The sequence below is a fragment of the Lupinus angustifolius genome, chromosome LG08 (genome assembly GCF_001865875.1).
Source record: "Lupinus angustifolius cultivar Tanjil chromosome LG08, LupAngTanjil_v1.0, whole genome shotgun sequence".
Classification (NCBI taxonomy): domain Eukaryota; kingdom Viridiplantae; phylum Streptophyta; class Magnoliopsida; order Fabales; family Fabaceae; genus Lupinus; species Lupinus angustifolius.
In genome coordinates this window covers 2,537,479-2,558,358 of record NC_032016.1, presented here as the reverse complement: position 1 = coordinate 2,558,358, position 20,880 = coordinate 2,537,479, and the positions used below count along the sequence as shown (strand labels likewise).

The following is a 20,880-nucleotide window of genomic DNA, read 5'->3' as shown; positions in this document are numbered from 1 at the left end:
GTATACATTTTTTATTTATTATTTTTTTGTTATTAACTATCAATTAATGAGCAATATTGAATAGGGGTATGATTGTAATATTAGGGTAAATGCCCAAACAAGTCATTCACTTTTTCCTTTTACCCAAACCCTTCACATTTTCAAATGTTGGACAAAGTGACCCTTTTTTGTTGACCTCCGTTAGAATTAACATTTTAGTTTTGTGACACCTAATGGTGCCTATGTAAACAATTTTTGTAAATAAGTAAAAGATGTATACATTATCAGTGTATCATACACTATTGATATTTAATAATTTTTTACTTTTAAAAAAAAGTAATCCAAATGAATGGCAGATGATGTGATGTTTGTGTATAAATCTTTACACTAAATATATAAATTTTACACTCTTTAGGAACTCAAAGTGATTTTTTATAAAATAAAAAATTCGAAACCCATATTCCATTGGTGTCGTTAAGGTTCAAAACTAGACCTTCATAATGTACCAAAAAAACTAGACCTTCACTTTTTTCCCCTCCAATTTAAGTCTCTTGGAAAATTTGTCTAATGTTGGAGAGTTTATTTTGTAAGAAACTAAAATTGGAAGCAGAATAAAGTCATGGGTCTTTAAGCATATTAAATTTGACATGGCGTTAGAACCTTGTTCAGAGATATTTTTGTTGGTTTTAACCCAGATTTAGATGTTTCACTAAGGTCATGTTACCTAGCTGAAGAGATAGTGCATTTCATTTTTCTTATAGCAGGTTGTGAATCATGGTGGGTTGATATGTATAATACTAAACATACAATTTATTATCTTTTGTTGTAAAAGTTAAATATAGTTAAATAAACAATTATATTAAGAAAAGAAAAGATAAATCTATATGGTTTAATGTTTCTTTTCATTTGATTAGATGCACTATTGTGTTATTATGCTTAAAATAATATTTTGGAAAACAAAACAAATAATAGAATGTTTAACTTTATAATAGTATTGCAATTCATAAATATTGATGTTATATATATTACTTTATTTTTATTCAAAATTCATAACACAATATTTATTATATATATTTTTATTATAAGTTACGTGGTAAAATGATTTTCTCCCAAGTTTATTATTAAGCCAAATTTCCCAAAAACATAAAAAGAAAAAAGAATAAAGGAGTACTCTCAACTTATTCAGATAAGTCTGTCATAAACTTGGTTTTAATATAGTTCAACTGTCCAGACTAAAAAGTCTAGTTTAAATAAAAAAATATTTAAAATAATACGTAAGCCCTATAAGTACAGGGGCATCCCATTTTGACACATATAATCTCACCCTTTATAAGGTTGACAACCTCAACATATCAAAATGGCAAGAACACAACAAAGACACTGTCCCACGTTTAGAAAATTGAATTTCATAAAAAATCTTGTTACCTTTCATAGTTGTTAAAAAACTAATCAAATTAGATACTTTAACATTTTTTTTGAAAAATAATTTGACCATAATCATTAAAAACCTAAGTAGCAATTGACCTCAACTAATTTTAAGATCTAAGTAAAATAAATTTTTGGGACCCTAACCATATGCAAATTTAATTTGAGAGAAAAGAATAAAAATTAAATCACATGAATAGAGTGGAAATGATGATGTCACTAACAAAACGTTGGTCTAATGGTATAAGATCTTGCTAGATTTTCAAAATGATTAAAAAATCAAAAATTCGATTTCTGATAGTGACATTTATAAGAAGAGGTAAACAAATATCTTAAAATGAATTAGTTTTTTATCCATAAATTTAGAAGATATTTTACTATTACGAAAAAAAGAATGGAAGTGGTGGTTTAGAAAGGTGCCTGCCTGTATATAAGGTTTGAATTTTGGGAGTTAGCATGGTTGTCATGTGTTGCATGAATAATTAAATCAAAAATTATTAATTTATGAGTTTAAAATTTATACACCGATAGTATAAATATTGTTAGCACATTATCTACTATTGATTTATATTACTTTTATTTGACAGTCAATAATAAATAATAAATTATAGTAGATAATTTGATGACAGTGTAAAAACATTTACATTGTATTAGTATACATATTAAATCCTTAATTTATTGCGCCGTTCCCAATTGTTGAGCTGTGAAGCACATGAAGAATTGGCCATGGAGAGATAATGCATCTATTATAATCTTATATGTTTGGAAGACATTATTTATAGAGGAGAAGATGTATGTAATGATATATATATCGGAAAACTATTGAAATTTAAATATGAGAATAAAGTATTTTTTATATAATGAGATAATTTATTTTTTTTGAATATATTGATTGTTTGATATGTGTTTTATTTTATTTCTTTCCATAAGTTTTCTTTTTAAAATATATTATAAAAAATAAAATAAAACATGTATCAGATAATGCTTTCTCGTATCTATACCCGTATTATTTATGGGTACCCGCACAGATATCAGATATTTGTGGGTACCACACATGTTTTTAAGTTTCAATATATATTTTTATATTTTTATAATAAATAATAATATAAAATAATTATTACATGAATAATAAAATTTATGTACATGTTGAATTTATCATATATTTCAATCATAAAATTCATTATAAAATAATACAAAATAGATATTATATAATTATAAAATAATAATAACAATTAATATATATAAACTATTTAATTAAAAAAATAATTTATAAATATGTGGGTACTCGCGTGGCGGATATCATGATACATGCTCCCACCCATAAATTATTTTTATAGGTACCTGTTGCGAGTATTTTAGCGGGTACCCATAAGACATGTATTTTAGCGGATACCCATAAGACATGTATTTTAGCGGGTACCCATGGGACGAGTATTTTTATCATCTCTAGTGTTATCCCACATCTACTTGTTGTACAACATGTCTTATAATAATGTATTGGCTTTCGTGTCAACTATGCCCTAATTTTTAAAGTACATACTTTTAAGTTTTAACCAATATGAGACAAGTAGTAGTTACTACTAATAACTCACGTAGATAAATGTGAAAAATCCCATAAAAACAATTTCGATACCTTTTGTTTCTAACATCTAAGTTATACTCGCATTAAAGAAAATCATAGACAAATTGGAGGAATATCACCCACTAAGATTTAAACCCCACCACTAATAATAAAGGTAGTTCATAGAAATTTAATTTGTTCTAGGTGAAATTTTGTAATGGAGAAATGTACGTGTCTATGAATCTCAACTAGATTTAATGATGAACATTGAAAAATAGAGATGTTAATGATGTGCGTTTGATTGTATTGATTGAATTGCAATTACTATACTTGATTCAATTCAATATTGGTTGTTGTTTAATTAGGTCAAACGATACATGATTTTGTGTTACATCATGGGACAAATGGATGATAAAAACCATTGATTTTTGGAGGAGGATGTGTACTTCTAGGATAACTTGTTTGACACAAGATTTTATGATTGCTATGCCATACTCTAAGAATTTCTTATATAATAAAAGTGTTTCAAATTTTGTATATTGGTCCTTTCACTATTTAACTTTGCAAATTAACCCTTGCCTATCCCATCACTACCCTCATTCTTCCACCCATCATCGATATGGAGCACATCTGTTGTCTCACTCCATGTATCATAATCTCTGATTGGTTTAAAAAAAATATTTAACTTAAAATTGCGATTATTAAATATTGTTCTGATCAATCATATCTCATAGCACATGAAGTGACACAAAGAAATAAGACAACAAATGTGTATCCTCATCGACATCACCTCGCTACTACTAGTCAACTTCTCCAACAACTTCTTCCTCTTAAACAATTATCTCACCAGCCTCATCACTCATCGATGCTATATTTATCATAAGATCCTTCAACCATGGATGGAGGCAAATGAGGTGGGTTAAAATGGTAGTAATGATAGACGAGGATCGTATTGCAACACTGCTATTTTCTAATTCTTCTTAATATAGATAATAAAGGATTAATAAGAATAACTCTATAAATTAATCAGTGGAACTCGACCTAAATCTTAATAGAGTTTTAGCTTTTTATATCGTCTTTATGTTTGCCTTGTTTTTATGATGCCTTTTGAGATAGGAAAATCTCTAACGACGATTATGGGCCTTAAAATGGTAGTGATTGCTAAGAAATTTTGAAATTGAGTTTCTTGATTCAGAATCTACTTTTGATCATGCTCATAGTTTTAAAATGTGTTTTCTAATAAAATATGAATGAGTTTAAAATATGTGCACGGGCAATGTAAAGTTTTTTACACTGTCAGCACATCATCACCATTGATTTGTAATATTTTTATTTGAAAGTCAATAATAACTAACATATGAATGGTAAAGATTTACTGACGTTGTAAAAAACACTTACACTGTATTAAATCCAAAATGAATACCCATATACCGTATATGGATTTGGGTGTAGTTTCTCGAACTATGTACAGTTAGAGTAATTTAATAGAAATTATCATGTAAACGATAATGAATCATGTAAAGTTGGGCATGGGAAACGTTTCTTCACACTTATGTTAATTTAAAAATCTATAGAGTATTTTTTTAGACATACTCATTGAGGATGAAGCGAGAATACTTTGTCGATTTCGGAATGTGTTTGAACTTGTTGGATATAAATCTTAAATCGAGAAATCGCATTAGACCTTACCTTGGTCATCCGATAAATACTCGACTACGTCATAAAGTAAACATCACATCAGACTACTTTACCATGTCCCCAAGGACTAGACGTGACATTAGGACGGTGAATGTCATACAAACAGAGGTTGGTCTAAGATGTGTCTGTGACATTCTTGGTTGATAGGCATGTATTATCTATGTCGCACCATATAGTGGAGTTGATACCGCCAAATAACTCGTTACCAATGCTTCTCAGTCTTGTGCGAGAGTGAGTGAGGGTTGTTTCTCCATGCTATGGGAAGATGAGATGGTTTACTCATTCAGATGGCTTTGTTGAAGCTACTAAGGCAAATTTGTTTAAGAGGTGCACTTTGACTGAAATATTAAAGTCTTAATATACATTTTAAACTATTTACCATTTTAGTGTATTTTTTAAAGTTGTCAGTACAATGACCGAGTTTACTTTTTCTCTCTCCAAAAAAACTAAAGACTCGTTAATGACATTGACGAGTTAATATATAAAATATTTTCGTAAAACTCGTCATCTTAGTTGACGAGTTCAAATCTATTTTCAGAGAAATGGTCTTTCGGGCTTACAAGTTCAAAATATATCAATTCCTTTATATATAAATATTATGGTGGAGATATGGTTATTATTATCTTGGGGCTAATACTAACTCTACCAAATACTCACACACCTTGTCACATATGTCAAATCATCACACCTATTTCTTAACATATATTTCATGTTTTCAACTTTCTCTTTGTGTCTTCTATGTTTTTATACCAAAGGAAAGTGTGTATCTTCTCAAATAAGAAGAACAAATGAAGTATAATTATTTTAAGAGTAAACTATATTAATATTCTCTGAGGTGAAATTATATAGATTATCTATTTCTTTTTTTACTTACACAAATCACCTCTGATTATTACACAAATCAGCCCTAATTATATACATCCATTAACTAACCACACTATATGAGAGTTAAATATAATTTCTTAAACAAACAACATAATTAATTCAAACAAAATATGTTTATTCATTATTTCTCGTTAGTTACAATATATAATATAAGTGTAATTTAAACATCTTCTTTGAATTATTGATACACTTTGTAACGAAACAAAAATAATGAATAGATCTTGATTTAATAATATTCGGATTTTTCTTCACAATATATCATATTTTGTTTGACTTAATTATATTCATCATCATTTTTTTGTTTAAGAAACTACACTTATATCTTCTGGGTGATCAATGTAATATTGTACATAATTATATGTGATTTGTGTAATAATCATGAGTGGTTTGTGTAAGTATATAAAAGTGGGAGATGATTTCTATAAATTCACTAAAACTATGATAATATCCGTATAATTTACTCTTAGAATAATTACACTTTGTTTGTTCTTCTTATTTGAGAAGATACACACTTACCTTGGTATAAAAAACATTAAAGGATAGTAATAGAAAGTTGAAAACATGCAACATATATTAAGAGATAGGTGTGTTGATTTGACATATGTGGTAAGGTGTGTGAGTGTTTCATGGAGCTACTTGTTGGCCCCCGAATACATACCATTCATTTCTCCATCACAATATTTATATATTAAAGAATAGATATATTCTAAACTCATCAGCGACAAATATGAGTTCTATGAAAATAATATGTTTGAACTCGTCAACTACAATGACGAGTTTTACCAAAATAATTTATATATTAACTCGTCAATGTCATCAGCAAGTCTTTAGTTTTTTTGGAGAGAGAAAAAGTAAACTCGGCAATTGTATTGACAAGTTTAAAAAAGTACACTAAAATGGTAAATAGTTTAAAAGGTGCACCAAGACTGGAATATTTAAGTCAAAGTGCACCTCTAAAGTAAATTTGCCAACTACTAGAGTTAGAGATATGGCAGAGGCATCATAGAGGCAGAGGATCAATAGTAGAGAAGAAGACTCATCTGAGCCAATATAGGACGACTATTAGGAAGTAGATGAACATAAACTAGAAAGTGATATCAATCTTGATTAAAGTGTGGAGGTGGCCAACTTGAGATGCACTAGGAGAACGATTGTTGTCTTTAATAGGTCACATCCTCGAACAAAGATCAGTTGTCTGAGATCTTATCTCATATGGTATTTTAAACTATTCATAATATTGCAAAAACAATAATATTAATTAATTTTGAAATTTTTTGATCTACATCACATGTTTCTATTGACTCATATACAATATGAGACAAGATCTAAAATTTCATATGTAAGTTCCATATCCTCAACAATTCTGGCACCCTAATATAATATAAGATGAACCAATAATTGTATCCAATAATTGCATTATGAGGGCTAAAAGTATTTAAACTACTTCAGTATGGTTATACCTTAGTAGGATGGGTACACATCTGCTGTCCCACACTTTGTGTCACTCCATGTAATGAATTGTGATGGTCAGAAAAAATATATTTAAGTTAAAATTTAATTATTAAGTATTTTTCTGACCAATCACAAGCACATGACACATAGAGTGACACAAAGTATGGCACAACAGATGTGCTCACTAACATGATGCTCCTCTAATATGTAAGTTTGTACAATAGAACTTAATGTGAATGAATATAGATAAATTTTTAATATATATATTAATTGAGTGAAGTAATCCAATTAATAATCATATTTAAAGTTTATATTGATTGAAATCTCGATCTTAGAATCCAATGAAACCTTACACTACCACTAAACCAACGCTTTGTTGGTGGAATATATGATAATTTGTGTATAAGCATTTGAAAAGTACTACAAACTGAAAATAATTTAATTTTTTATATAATAATAATAATAATAAAACAGTAGCTTATGAATAATTTATTTTAAAACTAAGTCCGAGTTTTCATTGTTACGAAAGAATCAGCTATTTATGCCTAAAGCTTGGTTGTGGAAGAATAGTTTTAGAGATTGAATAGAGGAAGAAGTTTTTTGGATTTTTCATCTTATTTGTTTAGTTTTTTTTTATAAATTTTTTAATGTTTTGAATTAAAAATAAAATAATATTCCGAGTAGAACGCTTCTAAGGCCAAATTCCAGTTACAACCTTCAAGTTCATGCTAGATATCCATATACCAACGTAACGCACTTCATTTATTTCGTGTATGCATTAAAACTGGAATTCTAAATTCCATGCAAATGAAAACAAAATTATTCTGAATTGTTCTCAATTATTTAATCATAAATGGTCATGAGCATGTTTTTTTTTTGTACAAGGTAAAGAGCATGTTTTTTTTTGGTACAAGGTAAAGAGCATGTTTATAATTATTATTTATTATTTTTGTCTTGTAAATTGATAACCATGTTGAGTAATTCATCAACCATATCTAACAATCACTTCCAACATCACTATTGTTACCATTACTACTATGATGTTTACTAATTACTACTTGATGAGATCTACCACCATGTTACATATCTGAAAGCTTCAACTAACAAATTAAATTATTTCTAATCTTAAAAAGCAATGAAAAATAATGAAATAAACATTGGATTTCTTCACTAATTATTAATACATGAACAATACACTATTTAAATGTAATAATGAAATATTAAAATAAACGATGACCATATATGTGGTGCCATTTTAATACTTAAGAATATTCTAAAAATAAAAAATATTATTAGCTATTGTTTTCTTAACTATTGAAATCTCCATCAATGTGTTGGCAAAATAATAGAATCCTATTAAACTGCGATTATTAGACCAAAAAAAATAAAGGAATGATGCTTTACCTCTTGCCAAAGAAACAAAATGATTAATACAAAAAAAAAACAATGCTTTACCTCAGCTTTTCATCTCTATCATATCTCTAACTCCTTAATTTAAATCTCCAAATCTATAATGTTTTCCGGTTGTGGTTCGATATAAGGATGTAAGTTTGTTTTTGAGAATTCTGTTTCTATATGAATTACTTAATTATTTAAAACTTTGTTAGATATATATAAAAGTATAATTGTATTTGATTTAACTTGTATATGATTTAAGGAGAGGAGAAAAAATATATTGATTGTGTAAGGTTTGTTTGTAAATTGAGTTTGGAAGGGAATGAAGGAAAATGAAAAGTTTAGGAATCACGAAATATATTTGTGAGATGACTGTGAAGTCTTCATTTTCACTTCTTTCCTTTCCAAAACTCAACTTGCAAATAGACCCTAACAGTTTGTTTGAGAGTTAGATTTTAGAGAGGGAAAAAGAGAAATATAAGGTTTTAGAGTCATCTCATAAGTGTATTTCATTACTTCTAAGCTTTCTATTTCCCTTTACTCCCCTTCGAAATATATCTCCCAAATAGGGGTGAGCATGAGCCGGGTTAGGACGAGTTAAGACTTGTCCTTACCCGACCATAAATATTGGTCGGGTCACTTTTTTGAATCTGGACCCGAAGCTAACCTGACCCTAAATAATGACCAGGTCAGTCTTTAAATCAACCCGACCCTAGACCCGATTAAATATAATGTATACTCATTTTAGATAAAGACTTCTCAATATTATTTATTATAATGACTATGTAGTTTGATATATAAAATGTTACATGTATATATATATTATTAATCATATATTATGTAAAAATTAAAAAATAATAATATTTTTGACCAAAAAGATACCATTACTCTATACACATGTGAGTATAAACACATATAAAATGATGATTGGTCCATACCCGACCCTAAATATTGACTGAGTCTATTTTTTGAACCTGAACTCGGTCATAGTCTCGATCAGACACGACCCTATTCAGACCTGATCATGATCGGGCCTTGTCGGATGAGCGGGTAAGGTCGGGTCCTGCTCACCCCTACTCCCAAACAAACCCTAAGAACTTTTATAAATGAATAATCAATCCTAATTGATTTTTTAAATATAAATTAATAATAAATAATATAATTTTAATATACAAATATTATTATTAAACTACTATTCAAATATCCTAACCGATTTAATAAGAAATAACATACTTATAACATTGATTATAATTTATAAGTATTAATCATATGCAATAATTTGTTACCCACATATTGATTGATATAGAAACTAGTGAAGAGTGTTTATTAAGAGTATAAAAGTGAGGAAACAAACCCCAAATAGACACATGTCACTCATTAACACAAAACTCTCACCATTCACTTTCCTTCTCTAATTCTCCCTCATTTCCTTTTCCACGTGCTCCTTCCCCTTTTCACGCCACACAAGAACATGATTCCTCTTCAGTACTAAACTCTCTAGTATTGAAAATGTAAGAGGAGACTTTTTTTTTTAAATTATTAATTTATAAAAAATAAAAATATAAACCATTAGATTTTTATTACTGTCATGTGTCATAATTATATGTATGTATTGCGCTCTCCATTAATGGAGATGAGTCAGACTCCACACACAGTCTCTCTTTCTTCCACTTCACTCTCTTCAAACACCACTTTTCCAATTCCATATCCAAACACCACTCTACCTATCCAATCCAACATCCAAATCCTCAAATCCAATCATTATTTCTCAAACTTTTAAATAACTCATTTCAGATAATTGCGGGCATTTGTGGTCGATCAGTTTTCGAAACTCCAAAACTTTCCCACTATTGGAGTCGTACAAGTCGTGTACCCAGATTTAAAACCTAGTTATCTATTTCTTTTTGTATTTATTTATTTTTCCTCACTACTAACTTCATTTCAATTCCTCACTCACTCAAACTTTCCTTATAATATTATCATCTTTTCAAAATTAAGAAAAATTAGTGATCAATGGGTGCGGTGACGTCATCAATGGCGGCGAAGTTCGCCTTCTTCCCACCAAATCCGCCGTCATATACAGTAACGGCGGATGAGGCGACGGGGAAGGCGAAGATGGCGGGAGTGGAGATTAAAGAAAACGTCGACGTATTGAAGCTATGCACGAAAAGAGGGAACAATATCGTAGCTATTTACATCAAGAATCCATCAGCGTCGCTAACAATGCTATATTCGCATGGTAATGCAGCCGATCTGGGTCAGATGTATGAGTTGTTCAATGAACTCAGTGTTCATCTCAGAGTTAATCTATTGGGGTTAGTATCACGTGATTTATGCGTGATCACGTGCACATGAATATGATTATGTTTTTTGAGAATTGTTGATGATGGACTATGTTTTAGAATTTAAAATTATTGTTATTAATGTAATGTTTTTATTTATTTATTTTGTAGTTATGATTATTCTGGATATGGCCAGTCTTCTGGGAAGGTATGCTTTGTATGTTATTTTCATACTATTGTAGTTTTATAGCTTTGTTCAAATATTGGAAACAGGCTTTCCGTTTGTCGGGTAAGACTGTATATATCTATCTTTCCTAGACTCTACTAGGTATAGGAGCCGACGGCTTTTTCTTATAGCTTTATGGCTTAGATGATTGTTTTTTTTCCTACTTGTTGGATGATTTTGAAGTTACATGCTCCTTAATAATGGGAGATTTGAACATAAATATAGTAACTATTTGCAAAAAGTAGTTGGTTGTTTTTGAAGCCGATGTTATTATAGTTAAATTTTGCAATCAATGTAATGTCTATTAGTTAGATTATTAGAGTGACCATGCTATGAGCTTAACTCAAAATTGTGTGAACAATTAGTCAAATAAAAATCATAGTGATTATGATTATATTAAATTTAAGAGTCAAATATCATTTTGGTCCCTTGAAGATACAATGGTTATCAAGTTACTCTTCGAAATGAAATGACCACCAAATAAGTCTGTGAAAGTTAAAATGGGCACCATGTAGTGTAAATTCTATTCCCTGAAAGGTTCATATGATCACCAAATAAGTCTCGAAAAAGACCAATGTGGTGACTATTACAAATTTTCAGGACTTATTTGCTGGCAATTTTCTTTGAAGGGCTAACTTAATGGTCATTGTATATTTGGTGGACCAAACTAATGTTTTATTCTAAATTTAATTATGATGGTGTCTTTGCTATGGGAATGTATTATAAATGAGATGAGTACAAATGAGAAACTATAATGTAAAGTTCCAATTATATGTTGTTCACTTCTATTATATGTTTCTCTTTGTTTATATGAAAGATTACTGATCTTTCAAACAGGCCTAGTGCTCAAATGTTACTCTCTTTCTACATTTCTCCAAGCATGGCAAAAAGAAAAGAAAAAAATGCTTATAGATTGTTATTTGATTGCCTAATATTTATGCAAATGGGAAGTGTCAATTCAACAATATGGTATGTTTTGAACAGCCAAGTGAGCAGAACACTTATGCAGATATAGAAGCTGCTTATAAATGCCTGGTAGAGAAGTATGAAGCAAAAGAGGAAGATATAATTTTGTATGGCCAATCTGTTGGTAGTGGACCTACTACAGATTTGGCTACTCGGTTGCCGAACCTTAGGGCTGTGATTCTCCATAGTCCTATCTTATCTGGCCTTAGAGTCATGTATCCCGTGAAGCGGACATACTGGTTTGACATATATAAGGTTTTACTTTTACCTCTATCAAAGTATTAATGCTATATTGGTGAATCACAGTGTTCAATTTGCTTCTGTATCCATAACTTGATTGTAATGATGCTTAACTGCTTTTGGTGCAGAACATTGACAAAATTCCCTTGGTAAATTGTCCAGTGCTGATAATTCATGTGAGTATACTCCTTTGTACTCTTTACCAGATTCTCCATTGGTTTTGGAAGTACATATTGAGCATATTCAATAACTGGTGCCACAATATATGTTTTCTGGATGATATTGTTTCTAGTTGGAGAATCGAGAGATAAATTAAATTAGCAGCTAGAAATCTAAAGACAAGCTTTAGAAGCATATGGATATCGTATAAGACAAAGTATATGGAGTATAAGTTTAGCACGAAGCGGACAAACTCTACTGTAGAGGTAAAAGATGGAGATCATACCATACCTCAAGTCACTAGATTTAAGTATCTTGTGTCAATCATACAACACAACGGAGAAATTGATGGAAATATAAACTATAGAATTCAAGCGGGTAGATGAAATAACGGAGTGCATTAGGTATCATATATGATAGAAATGTGTCACTCAAGCTTAAGGGGAATTTTTTACCGTACAACTATAAGACTACAATGTTATATTGTACTGAACGTTGGATAGTCAAATGAGAATGTTGTGTTGGATGAATGGAGACACTAGACAAAATAAGATTGGGGATGAATGCATTAAGGATAAGGTTGGGTAGCTCCTATTGTAGAAAAGGTTGTAAAATCGCGCTTTCACTTGTTTGAGTGTGGGAGGAGGAGACCATTAGAAGCCATAGTAAGGAGAGTAAATCAAATGGAGGTTAGTCCAATTTTGAGAGGAAGAGAGAGACTAATAAAAATTATTGACGGAATGATTATGAAACGTTCATAAATCAATGTTTTGTGAATGAACATGATTTATGATATCGCATTCTGACGCCGTTCGATCCATATAACTGACTATGTCTAGTGGGACTAAGGTTTAGTTGTTGTTGATGTTATGCTGAAGAGTCTTCTAATATGGAGTAATTATCAAATGGCATTTTTGTAGTTTCCTGTTAAATGGCACACATAGTTCATGCAATAGGTTACTTTTTTACTTCCACTTGAAGGTTCTCTCGTATTGAAACTAACATATAATGCTTTTGCTTTCCATGTATACACAACATTGTTCATACAGTTGTGTGAACCTTTTTCATCTGTATGGATATGATTTGGAGCCATTCTGATCACAAATTTTGTTCTCAATCTCTGAGAAATTATTTGAATATTCTTGTGAATGTCCATTTGAGCTTTCTATTAAATTCTTCAAAGATTATTGATGCTGTTGTGTCAAGTATGCCAAAGTGCTTTGACAGGAAAGTGTAAATGGAACATTGTTCTATTGAAGAAATGTCATTGGGTTCCTTCTATCATTCACTTAATACAGCCATTTACTGAGACTTTACACTTGCCTTGTGCAATGAGAAACTGCATGGGCTTCTCAGTTTGCTCTTTCTATAAATATTTTAGATCGTCTATTATAGAACATGGAGTTCCTTCTTTATAAATACAAATCGAAATTGGACACTGATCTATCAACATTATTCGCTCTTAAGACAATTTTAGATATTTCATGTGGGAACTATTCTGAAAGTATCCATTGTCATTCATCTCATCATCTGTAAGATAATTAACTATCTATTTGGATTACCATACTTAAATGATGGTGACTCTGTTACACAACTATTCCATGCATTGAAGTTTTTACATCCGGTACATAATTTTCATTAATTGAATCTGGTACATAATTTTCATTAATTGAGTTATGTTAGGACATGCTTTGGTATTTTGTGTGCCCTGCAATGACCGGGTCATTAGAATTAGAATTATATGCATGCTTGGTGTCCAATTATACATTCAAATGGAGATGCACCTTATTGCAATCAACATTTAGCCGACCTAGTTAAAAACTTAAATTTGAGTTCGAGAATGTGTTAATGGGTTAGACCGTTAGAGTACTCCTGTAATTGGTCAAATGTTTTGTTAAATGCTTGTATTAATAGCATAATGGACTAATGGAGTGAACATACTATTATTTTCAACTTTCAAGCATTTTTTATATTGAAGCTGGTTCTTTGTGTTGGCATGTATCTCTTAGGGAACAGATGATGATGTGGTGGATTGCTCACATGGGAAGCAGCTTTGGGAACATTGTAAACAAAAATATGAACCCTTATGGATCAAAGGAGGAAATCATTGTGACCTAGAGCTTTACCCCCAATATATAAAACACCTCAAGAAATTTATTGTGGCTATTGAGAAGTCTTCGCGTCCAAAAGCTGGATCTGGGCCTCTTCCTGATCAACTGGACAAACCTCGAAACAGCATAGATTTTAGAGAGAAACCTAGAACCAGTATGGATCTGAGGGAGAATTCAAGACGGAGTATCGACTTCAAAGAAAAGCCTAGAGCAAGCACAGACCAGAAAGAAAAGTCTGGAGCTGGCACGGATAAGAAAGATAAATTGAAAAGGAGTGTAGATCACCCGGAGAAGGCATATAATGGAGCAGAGGTTTCGGACAAAGCTAGAAATAGCATTGACCGGTTAGTTAAAATCATGTTCGATGTGGTAAGATCATTTGATCTAATGTTGTTTCTGACTCTATTTTCTCTATATTGTGGCTGCAGTTTTGGGGAGATGGTTAGATCAGTTGGTTTGTGCAACATTGATTGTTTCAGGCCTACGGCGACTCATTGCTAAACATGACAGAGCTTACACATTGAGGTTCTGTTTCTTACTAATTATTTGGTTGGTTGATGGGTTGTATGGGTTATAGTAAAGTGTTCCTGTGTCCAATAGACCATGTACCACTAGACTGAGTGATTGAACTAAGTTAATTAAATGCACCACCTCATATCTAAATAAAGCTAACGTCGCAAGTCCTTCTTCATCCTCGCTCACAATCGCTATCGCATGAGGCCACAACCCGTTCTTCAATAAAATTGCAGAATGAACTCCTCTGCTCTTTTCCAAATCAGACCGCTGAGCCTGCCCTTTGCCGCAAACCAGACACAGTAAATCCGAGATTTCCGCCGTCTTTTGTGAGTGACAGCTTGCATTCTGTTCTGTTGTTAGGGACAGATTATCTGATATGCTAATTGTTGAAGTTTGGGATCAGAATCTCTAACCTACACTAGCATTCCTTCACTTTCTAGTTTCTGTAATAATTTCAATTACATTTTACTAGACTGGTAGATTTATATATCCTTTACTGTGTCAATTGAAGCATAAGCAATGCTATGAGTATGGGAAGAAATGATATATTTTCTAAGAGCTATGGAACAGTGACCATGTTTATAAAACAGGTTTTATTGCATCAAGGTTGTCCCAATTCACACAGGACAGGACCCTTGTAGTCATGCTGCCATGCTAAACCAACTTCAAAGAAATTAGAATGCCCGTTGGGAAGTCGGTTTTGCCTGAAAAATATAAAAAATAAAAAACAGATTTTTGGAAAATTAAAAAAGGTGGCTCTGTGCACGAGACTCCCACTTAATGAGGTATGAGGATGGCAGATGTATACAGCCTTGCCTCACAAAGGAATCAAGGTTAAAATTTGAAGTTGTTTTTTCTTCTTCCAGTTATCTACTGTGAGGAATAGATGTTTCAAGTCTTTCCCTTTAACTATGTAAACTCAAATTTGGTTATATGGATACCCAAACTCTTTGTATACTAAAACTTGGATGCATGGATTGGATGAATGATGGACCCCCCATTTTGCTAGAATCCAGAAATTCACTTATTGGAGTATTGCAACTTTGCAAGTGATTTGAAAACTTGGGAGTTTATCATCATGAAGAATGATGACTCAATTCACTCAAAGATTTCGAGAAACTATTGATAGACTTTTACATTAAACAACATTTGCTTAGAACAACCATTGATGAACCAAAAGCAGAAGTTACTAACTCGACGAAACTCAATCATGAAACTTGGTTCAAACGATATCTGATAGATTTCGTATTCGTTTGGTTACAGTTTTTGTTTTTTATGATGGAAAAAGGACTAATGAACCTCACTTTGTTGAGAAGTTGTAGAAATGTAATAATGACTATTAATTTATTCATGCTCCCATAGTTGAGCATTTTATTAGCAATTTACATAAAGAAATTATGGAAGCATGAATCCTCAAGGAAATCCTTGAAGATGCCCTATTGGCTACTATGTATTTGTTATAACAATACTCGTAATAGTAGTATTTTCAATTTGACAATTGATATTATTAACACAATGATTTTCATGACAATTATCTTCCAATTCCAATTGTTACGAGTACTAGGGTGGTTAGACATAACATCACATCCTATTTGTGATAATAATCATTTTAATACATTTAAGGTCGACATCCCATTTCACTTACCAAAAATGCAATAACATGATTATATAACTTTATTATGATATCCTTAGATAAGGACCATAAAACAAAGATAATGACTACAAAACAAAGTACCAAGTGCATACTAATATGCAAGGACAATCATACATGATGTTTTACTCATGGGTCTGTTTTTTCTACTCAACACTTCGATCACATGGTTTCATAAATGTCAAGAGACAAACGAGGTTTGATGAGAATCTCCAAAGGAGTAACTTTGATGTTGGTAGTTTCTGTAACTGCAGACATATCAATAGGCTCACTTGAAGGCTTTGAGATTTCAAAGGAACTCAAAAAGCTTGCCAAAGTCAAATAAGCTGTTTTCAAACCAAAAGTGATTCCAGGACAAACCCTTCTTCCACTTCCAAAGGCTATAAACTCAAAATGATGACCCCTAACATCAACTTCTTTATTCATAAGGAACCTTTCTGGCTTAAACTCTAATGGGTCTTGCCACATTTTAGGGTCTGTTTGGATCTTCCATACATTTGTGAATAGTCTAGTACCTTTCTTAACATAGTATCCACCTATAGTGCAATCTTCTCCAAATTCACGAACAAAAAGAGGTGTTGGTGGATACAACCTTATTGTTTCTTTAACTACAGCTTGAAGGTATGTCAAATTGTTTATATCTGATTCACTTACAAATCTCTTGTTTCCAATATGAGTATCAATTTCTGCTTTTACTTTTTCTAGTGCTTGAGGATTGTTTAGGAGTAAACATATTGCCCATATATGTATAGCACTGCTTGTATCAGTTGCTCCAAGAGATAGAGCCTGCAAATTAAGTTCAAATTCTATAAGTATAATGCTTTTTGGCACAATCAATAGTTTTGTATGAGGTAAAATGTATGTGTTTTCAAATTGCGGTCGTAAATGGGGTTACTACAATTATTATGATGTTGATTACGATCATTGCAGTGTGAATTACTTTGTGATTAAAAAACCACTTTTGAATATGATGCAGTCCAATGTGATCTGATGCAACCCAAATATGACCGATGCTGCCCAAATGCGGACTGACGCAGTTATTATGCCACCCAAATGCGGACCAATGCAGTTATGATGCCGCCCGAATGCGGTCTGATGCTGCCCAAATACGGCCCGACTCAGTTATGATGCCGCCTAAATGTGACCCGACGCGATTATGATGCCGCACAAATGCGACCCAATGCAGTTATGTTACCGCCTAAATGCGGCTCGATGCAGTTATGTTACCGCCTAAATGCGGCTCGATGCACTTACTATGCCGCCTAATGTGATCATATCATTATGATTTGGTATACACTACAATTGCGATATAATGTGGTTGCAGGATCACTACAACTGTAATATTGCAGTTGCATCAGGTGATCTGTTCGCATTTGAAACAAGGGGAGAGAGATTCATCTTTTCACTTGATGAACATTACTACATATATGTCTTGTGTATGTTGGCAATAATATAATGATTAAAAAGCAATCTAAAAAAATATAATAAAGAAGAAACATGATTTTTGTGACTAGTACTAATACACATACCGTTGTTGTGGCTTTGATGATTGTATCTGAATCAATTCCTTCAATTGTTGATCCATCAATCATTGAAAGCATTGCATCAATGAAGTCTCTATCACTTTTAACCTTCCCATGATCCAAAGTTCTATTCTTGCGATGCTCTTCTAACCAACCACTTACTACACTATCTACTTCCTTGAATGTTTTTTTCATGGCCTTTTCATGTCCTCCAAAATCAAACCATCTCAAGAAAGGTATAGCATCCGCAATTGTGAACACACCAACCAAACGCATGAACTCTCTTAAAATGCTTAGACATTTCTTCGATTCTTCGTCATTAATCGATGTAGTTTCCTCCGAGTATTGCTTCCCGACAAGCATATTAAGTGTCGTGTTGAACGCTAACTCGCGTAACCATTGCTTCATTTCTACCATTGCGAAGTTCGAACTATCTTTTTTACGTAACCAAAAATTGAAGAGAGCTTTGATTGATGTCTTGACTTGGGAGACATGAATGTTGCTTTGTAAGTCCACTTTGTGACTAGAAAGGAAACTCGAGTTAACGATCCTACGCATTTCGCGCCAATATGCACCAAAGGGTGCGAATCCAAACATGGCTCGATTATATGTCATATGCTCACTCATAAGAAGATTTGGACGCTGGGATAAGGCTATATCATTTGTGGTGAAACATTCTTTAGCCATTTCCGAGTTGCTAATAACCAAAACTCGCGCAAAACCAAGCTTGATGGTGTAAACAGGTCCATACCTATTTAAATTATGAATGATGCAATAATAATATAAAAACTCTTAATTATTAGTATATAAATGATTTTTTATCTTTTTTTAAGCCTATAGTATTTTATTAATGAGAATATAAGATATACATAAACCATAACACAAAGATGGACACATGTCCCTATAGAGAAAGTTTCCTCAAACGAGATAAAAAATTAAGACATTAATATGAAAAAATGTATTACATTACAACTCAAATCAATATATCTAATAATTACAATATTGGAAAACATATGCTAGTACTTATTTTTTTTACAAGCATTCGTTTGTAAGTTAGGTTTTGAAGAAAAAAGAATTACGGAAAGAGAAGATTTTAGAATCATAAATACACGTGTGAAATGACTTTAAAGTCTTTTATTTATCTTCCTTCAAAAACTCAGATCGTAATCAAATGAGGGTTTGTTTGTTGAGGCTTACAAAAATACCCTTTTATAAATTATAGAAAAGCATAAATACTTTGAAATCTGATTTTAAGTTGTTTAGATATAATATTGGAAAAGTAGTTTTTTCTTTTATGAAGTTACAAGAAAGGACCAAAAAAAACATATTATCTGTAAATTGTAATCAAGAAAAACTATGTCCAAATATATATGCTTAGATGATGAATGAAGATAAATTATTTCAATAAGGCCAAATTATCACACGGTAATTGAATCTTAGAAAATGAGTAAATGATAAAGTGATTAGATATTACGTGAGATACTATTATATTATCATTTGTCTATAAAAAAGTTATTACATTATTAATCTTATTTATAATATATTTTTAACTTAAACAAAAAAAATAGTTACTTTTCTTGAGCGTCAAAAATATTATAGGATTACAATCTTACTCTCTCATTTAATATTGTACATTGATTGATCTCAATGACAAAAAAAGATAGTCGAAGTTTTTAATATGGAAAATGAGAAGAGAAAAAAATACTGAAATGTTTTATAATTTTGTAATAATGATCAGCTATATTATTGAATTGTATAAAATATAGAAATATAATTTGGTAAAGAAAATTATAAATTGATAAATACCTCATTCTCTTTCATTTCTTGCAAAAAAAAACATTTTTCATAGAATCCAGAATATCTACCTCCAGCTATAATTGTTTTTTTTTCTTCTTCAAGAAATTGTATTTTTTAACAAAAACCAAAAATTGGAGTTTTAAAATTCGATTGTGGTTACCATTACAATAATTGCGTATAAAATTGTAAAAAAGTACAGATGACGAACCTAAAATCACATTATTCGAGCAATTATGATTGTAGAGTGCAATTTAAAAGAAGATGTCATACCTGTCAGCCATGTCACCTAGAATATGATGGATTGCATTTGAACCACTCAACAATGGGAGGTGTCCTAGTATAGGCCATGCACCTTCAACCATAGGAGCTTCTTTGCCATTGTTACCTTTGGATCTTTGAAATAGAACAAAACAAAGAACAATTATAGATAGGAGTCCAATTGCTTCAGCACTTAAGTAATTCTGAAATAAATCCATTTTTGATAACTATGATTAATTGAGTGTTGGAGTGTCTCATATATATATATACACACTAGCCTTGTTGTGTACTTGTGTTACATCATGTTTTTGTTTTTCTCTCACATAAAAAAAATTAAATCTTTAAATTTTGTTTGTGAGTTGGTTTTTGAAAGATAATAAAAGGAAAGGAAAAACTTATGAAATATGAAATACATTTATAGATAAACCTCAAGCATTCCATTTCCCTGCAAAAAAACAACTCAGAAATGAAAACTTAAAATATCATATTTTTTGGAAGGAATTAATCATTGTTTAGGTTTGTGGATGTCCATTCTAACAAATGTTACTCACATGAATCAAACTTTAAACATTGGAGATCCAATAAAACCTTATACCATTACACCAACACTTATTTAAAATAGGGTATAGGATCTATAAAATATAATTTAGATATTAATTTGTGATTAATGACTAATGATTTCCACATTGTGATTAATGGTGGAATGGAAAGTTTTTGAATGATGAAATACACTTATAACTTAAACTTAAAGTGTAA

At 31.2% G+C, this 20,880-nt stretch overlaps 2 protein-coding genes across 2 annotated transcripts; one reads left to right on the top strand and one right to left on the bottom strand.

The window, feature by feature from the left end:
- Positions 10,233-15,504, top strand: LOC109355019 (protein ABHD17B). Its single transcript, XM_019597916.1, has 6 exons — positions 10,233-10,710; positions 10,849-10,885; positions 11,888-12,124; positions 12,238-12,285; positions 14,278-14,723; positions 14,808-15,504. The coding sequence occupies exons 1-6, from the start codon at positions 10,409-10,411 to the stop codon at positions 14,878-14,880; spliced, it is 1,143 nt and encodes a 380-aa protein (XP_019453461.1). The 5' UTR covers positions 10,233-10,408; the 3' UTR covers positions 14,881-15,504.
- On the bottom strand, positions 16,543-20,345 carry LOC109353718 (cytochrome P450 82A4-like). Its single transcript, XM_019596079.1, has 3 exons — positions 20,137-20,345; positions 18,076-18,820; positions 16,543-17,332 (listed from the first exon to the last, which is right to left on the bottom strand). The coding sequence occupies exons 1-3, from the start codon at positions 20,340-20,342 to the stop codon at positions 16,709-16,711; spliced, it is 1,575 nt and encodes a 524-aa protein (XP_019451624.1). The 5' UTR covers positions 20,343-20,345; the 3' UTR covers positions 16,543-16,708.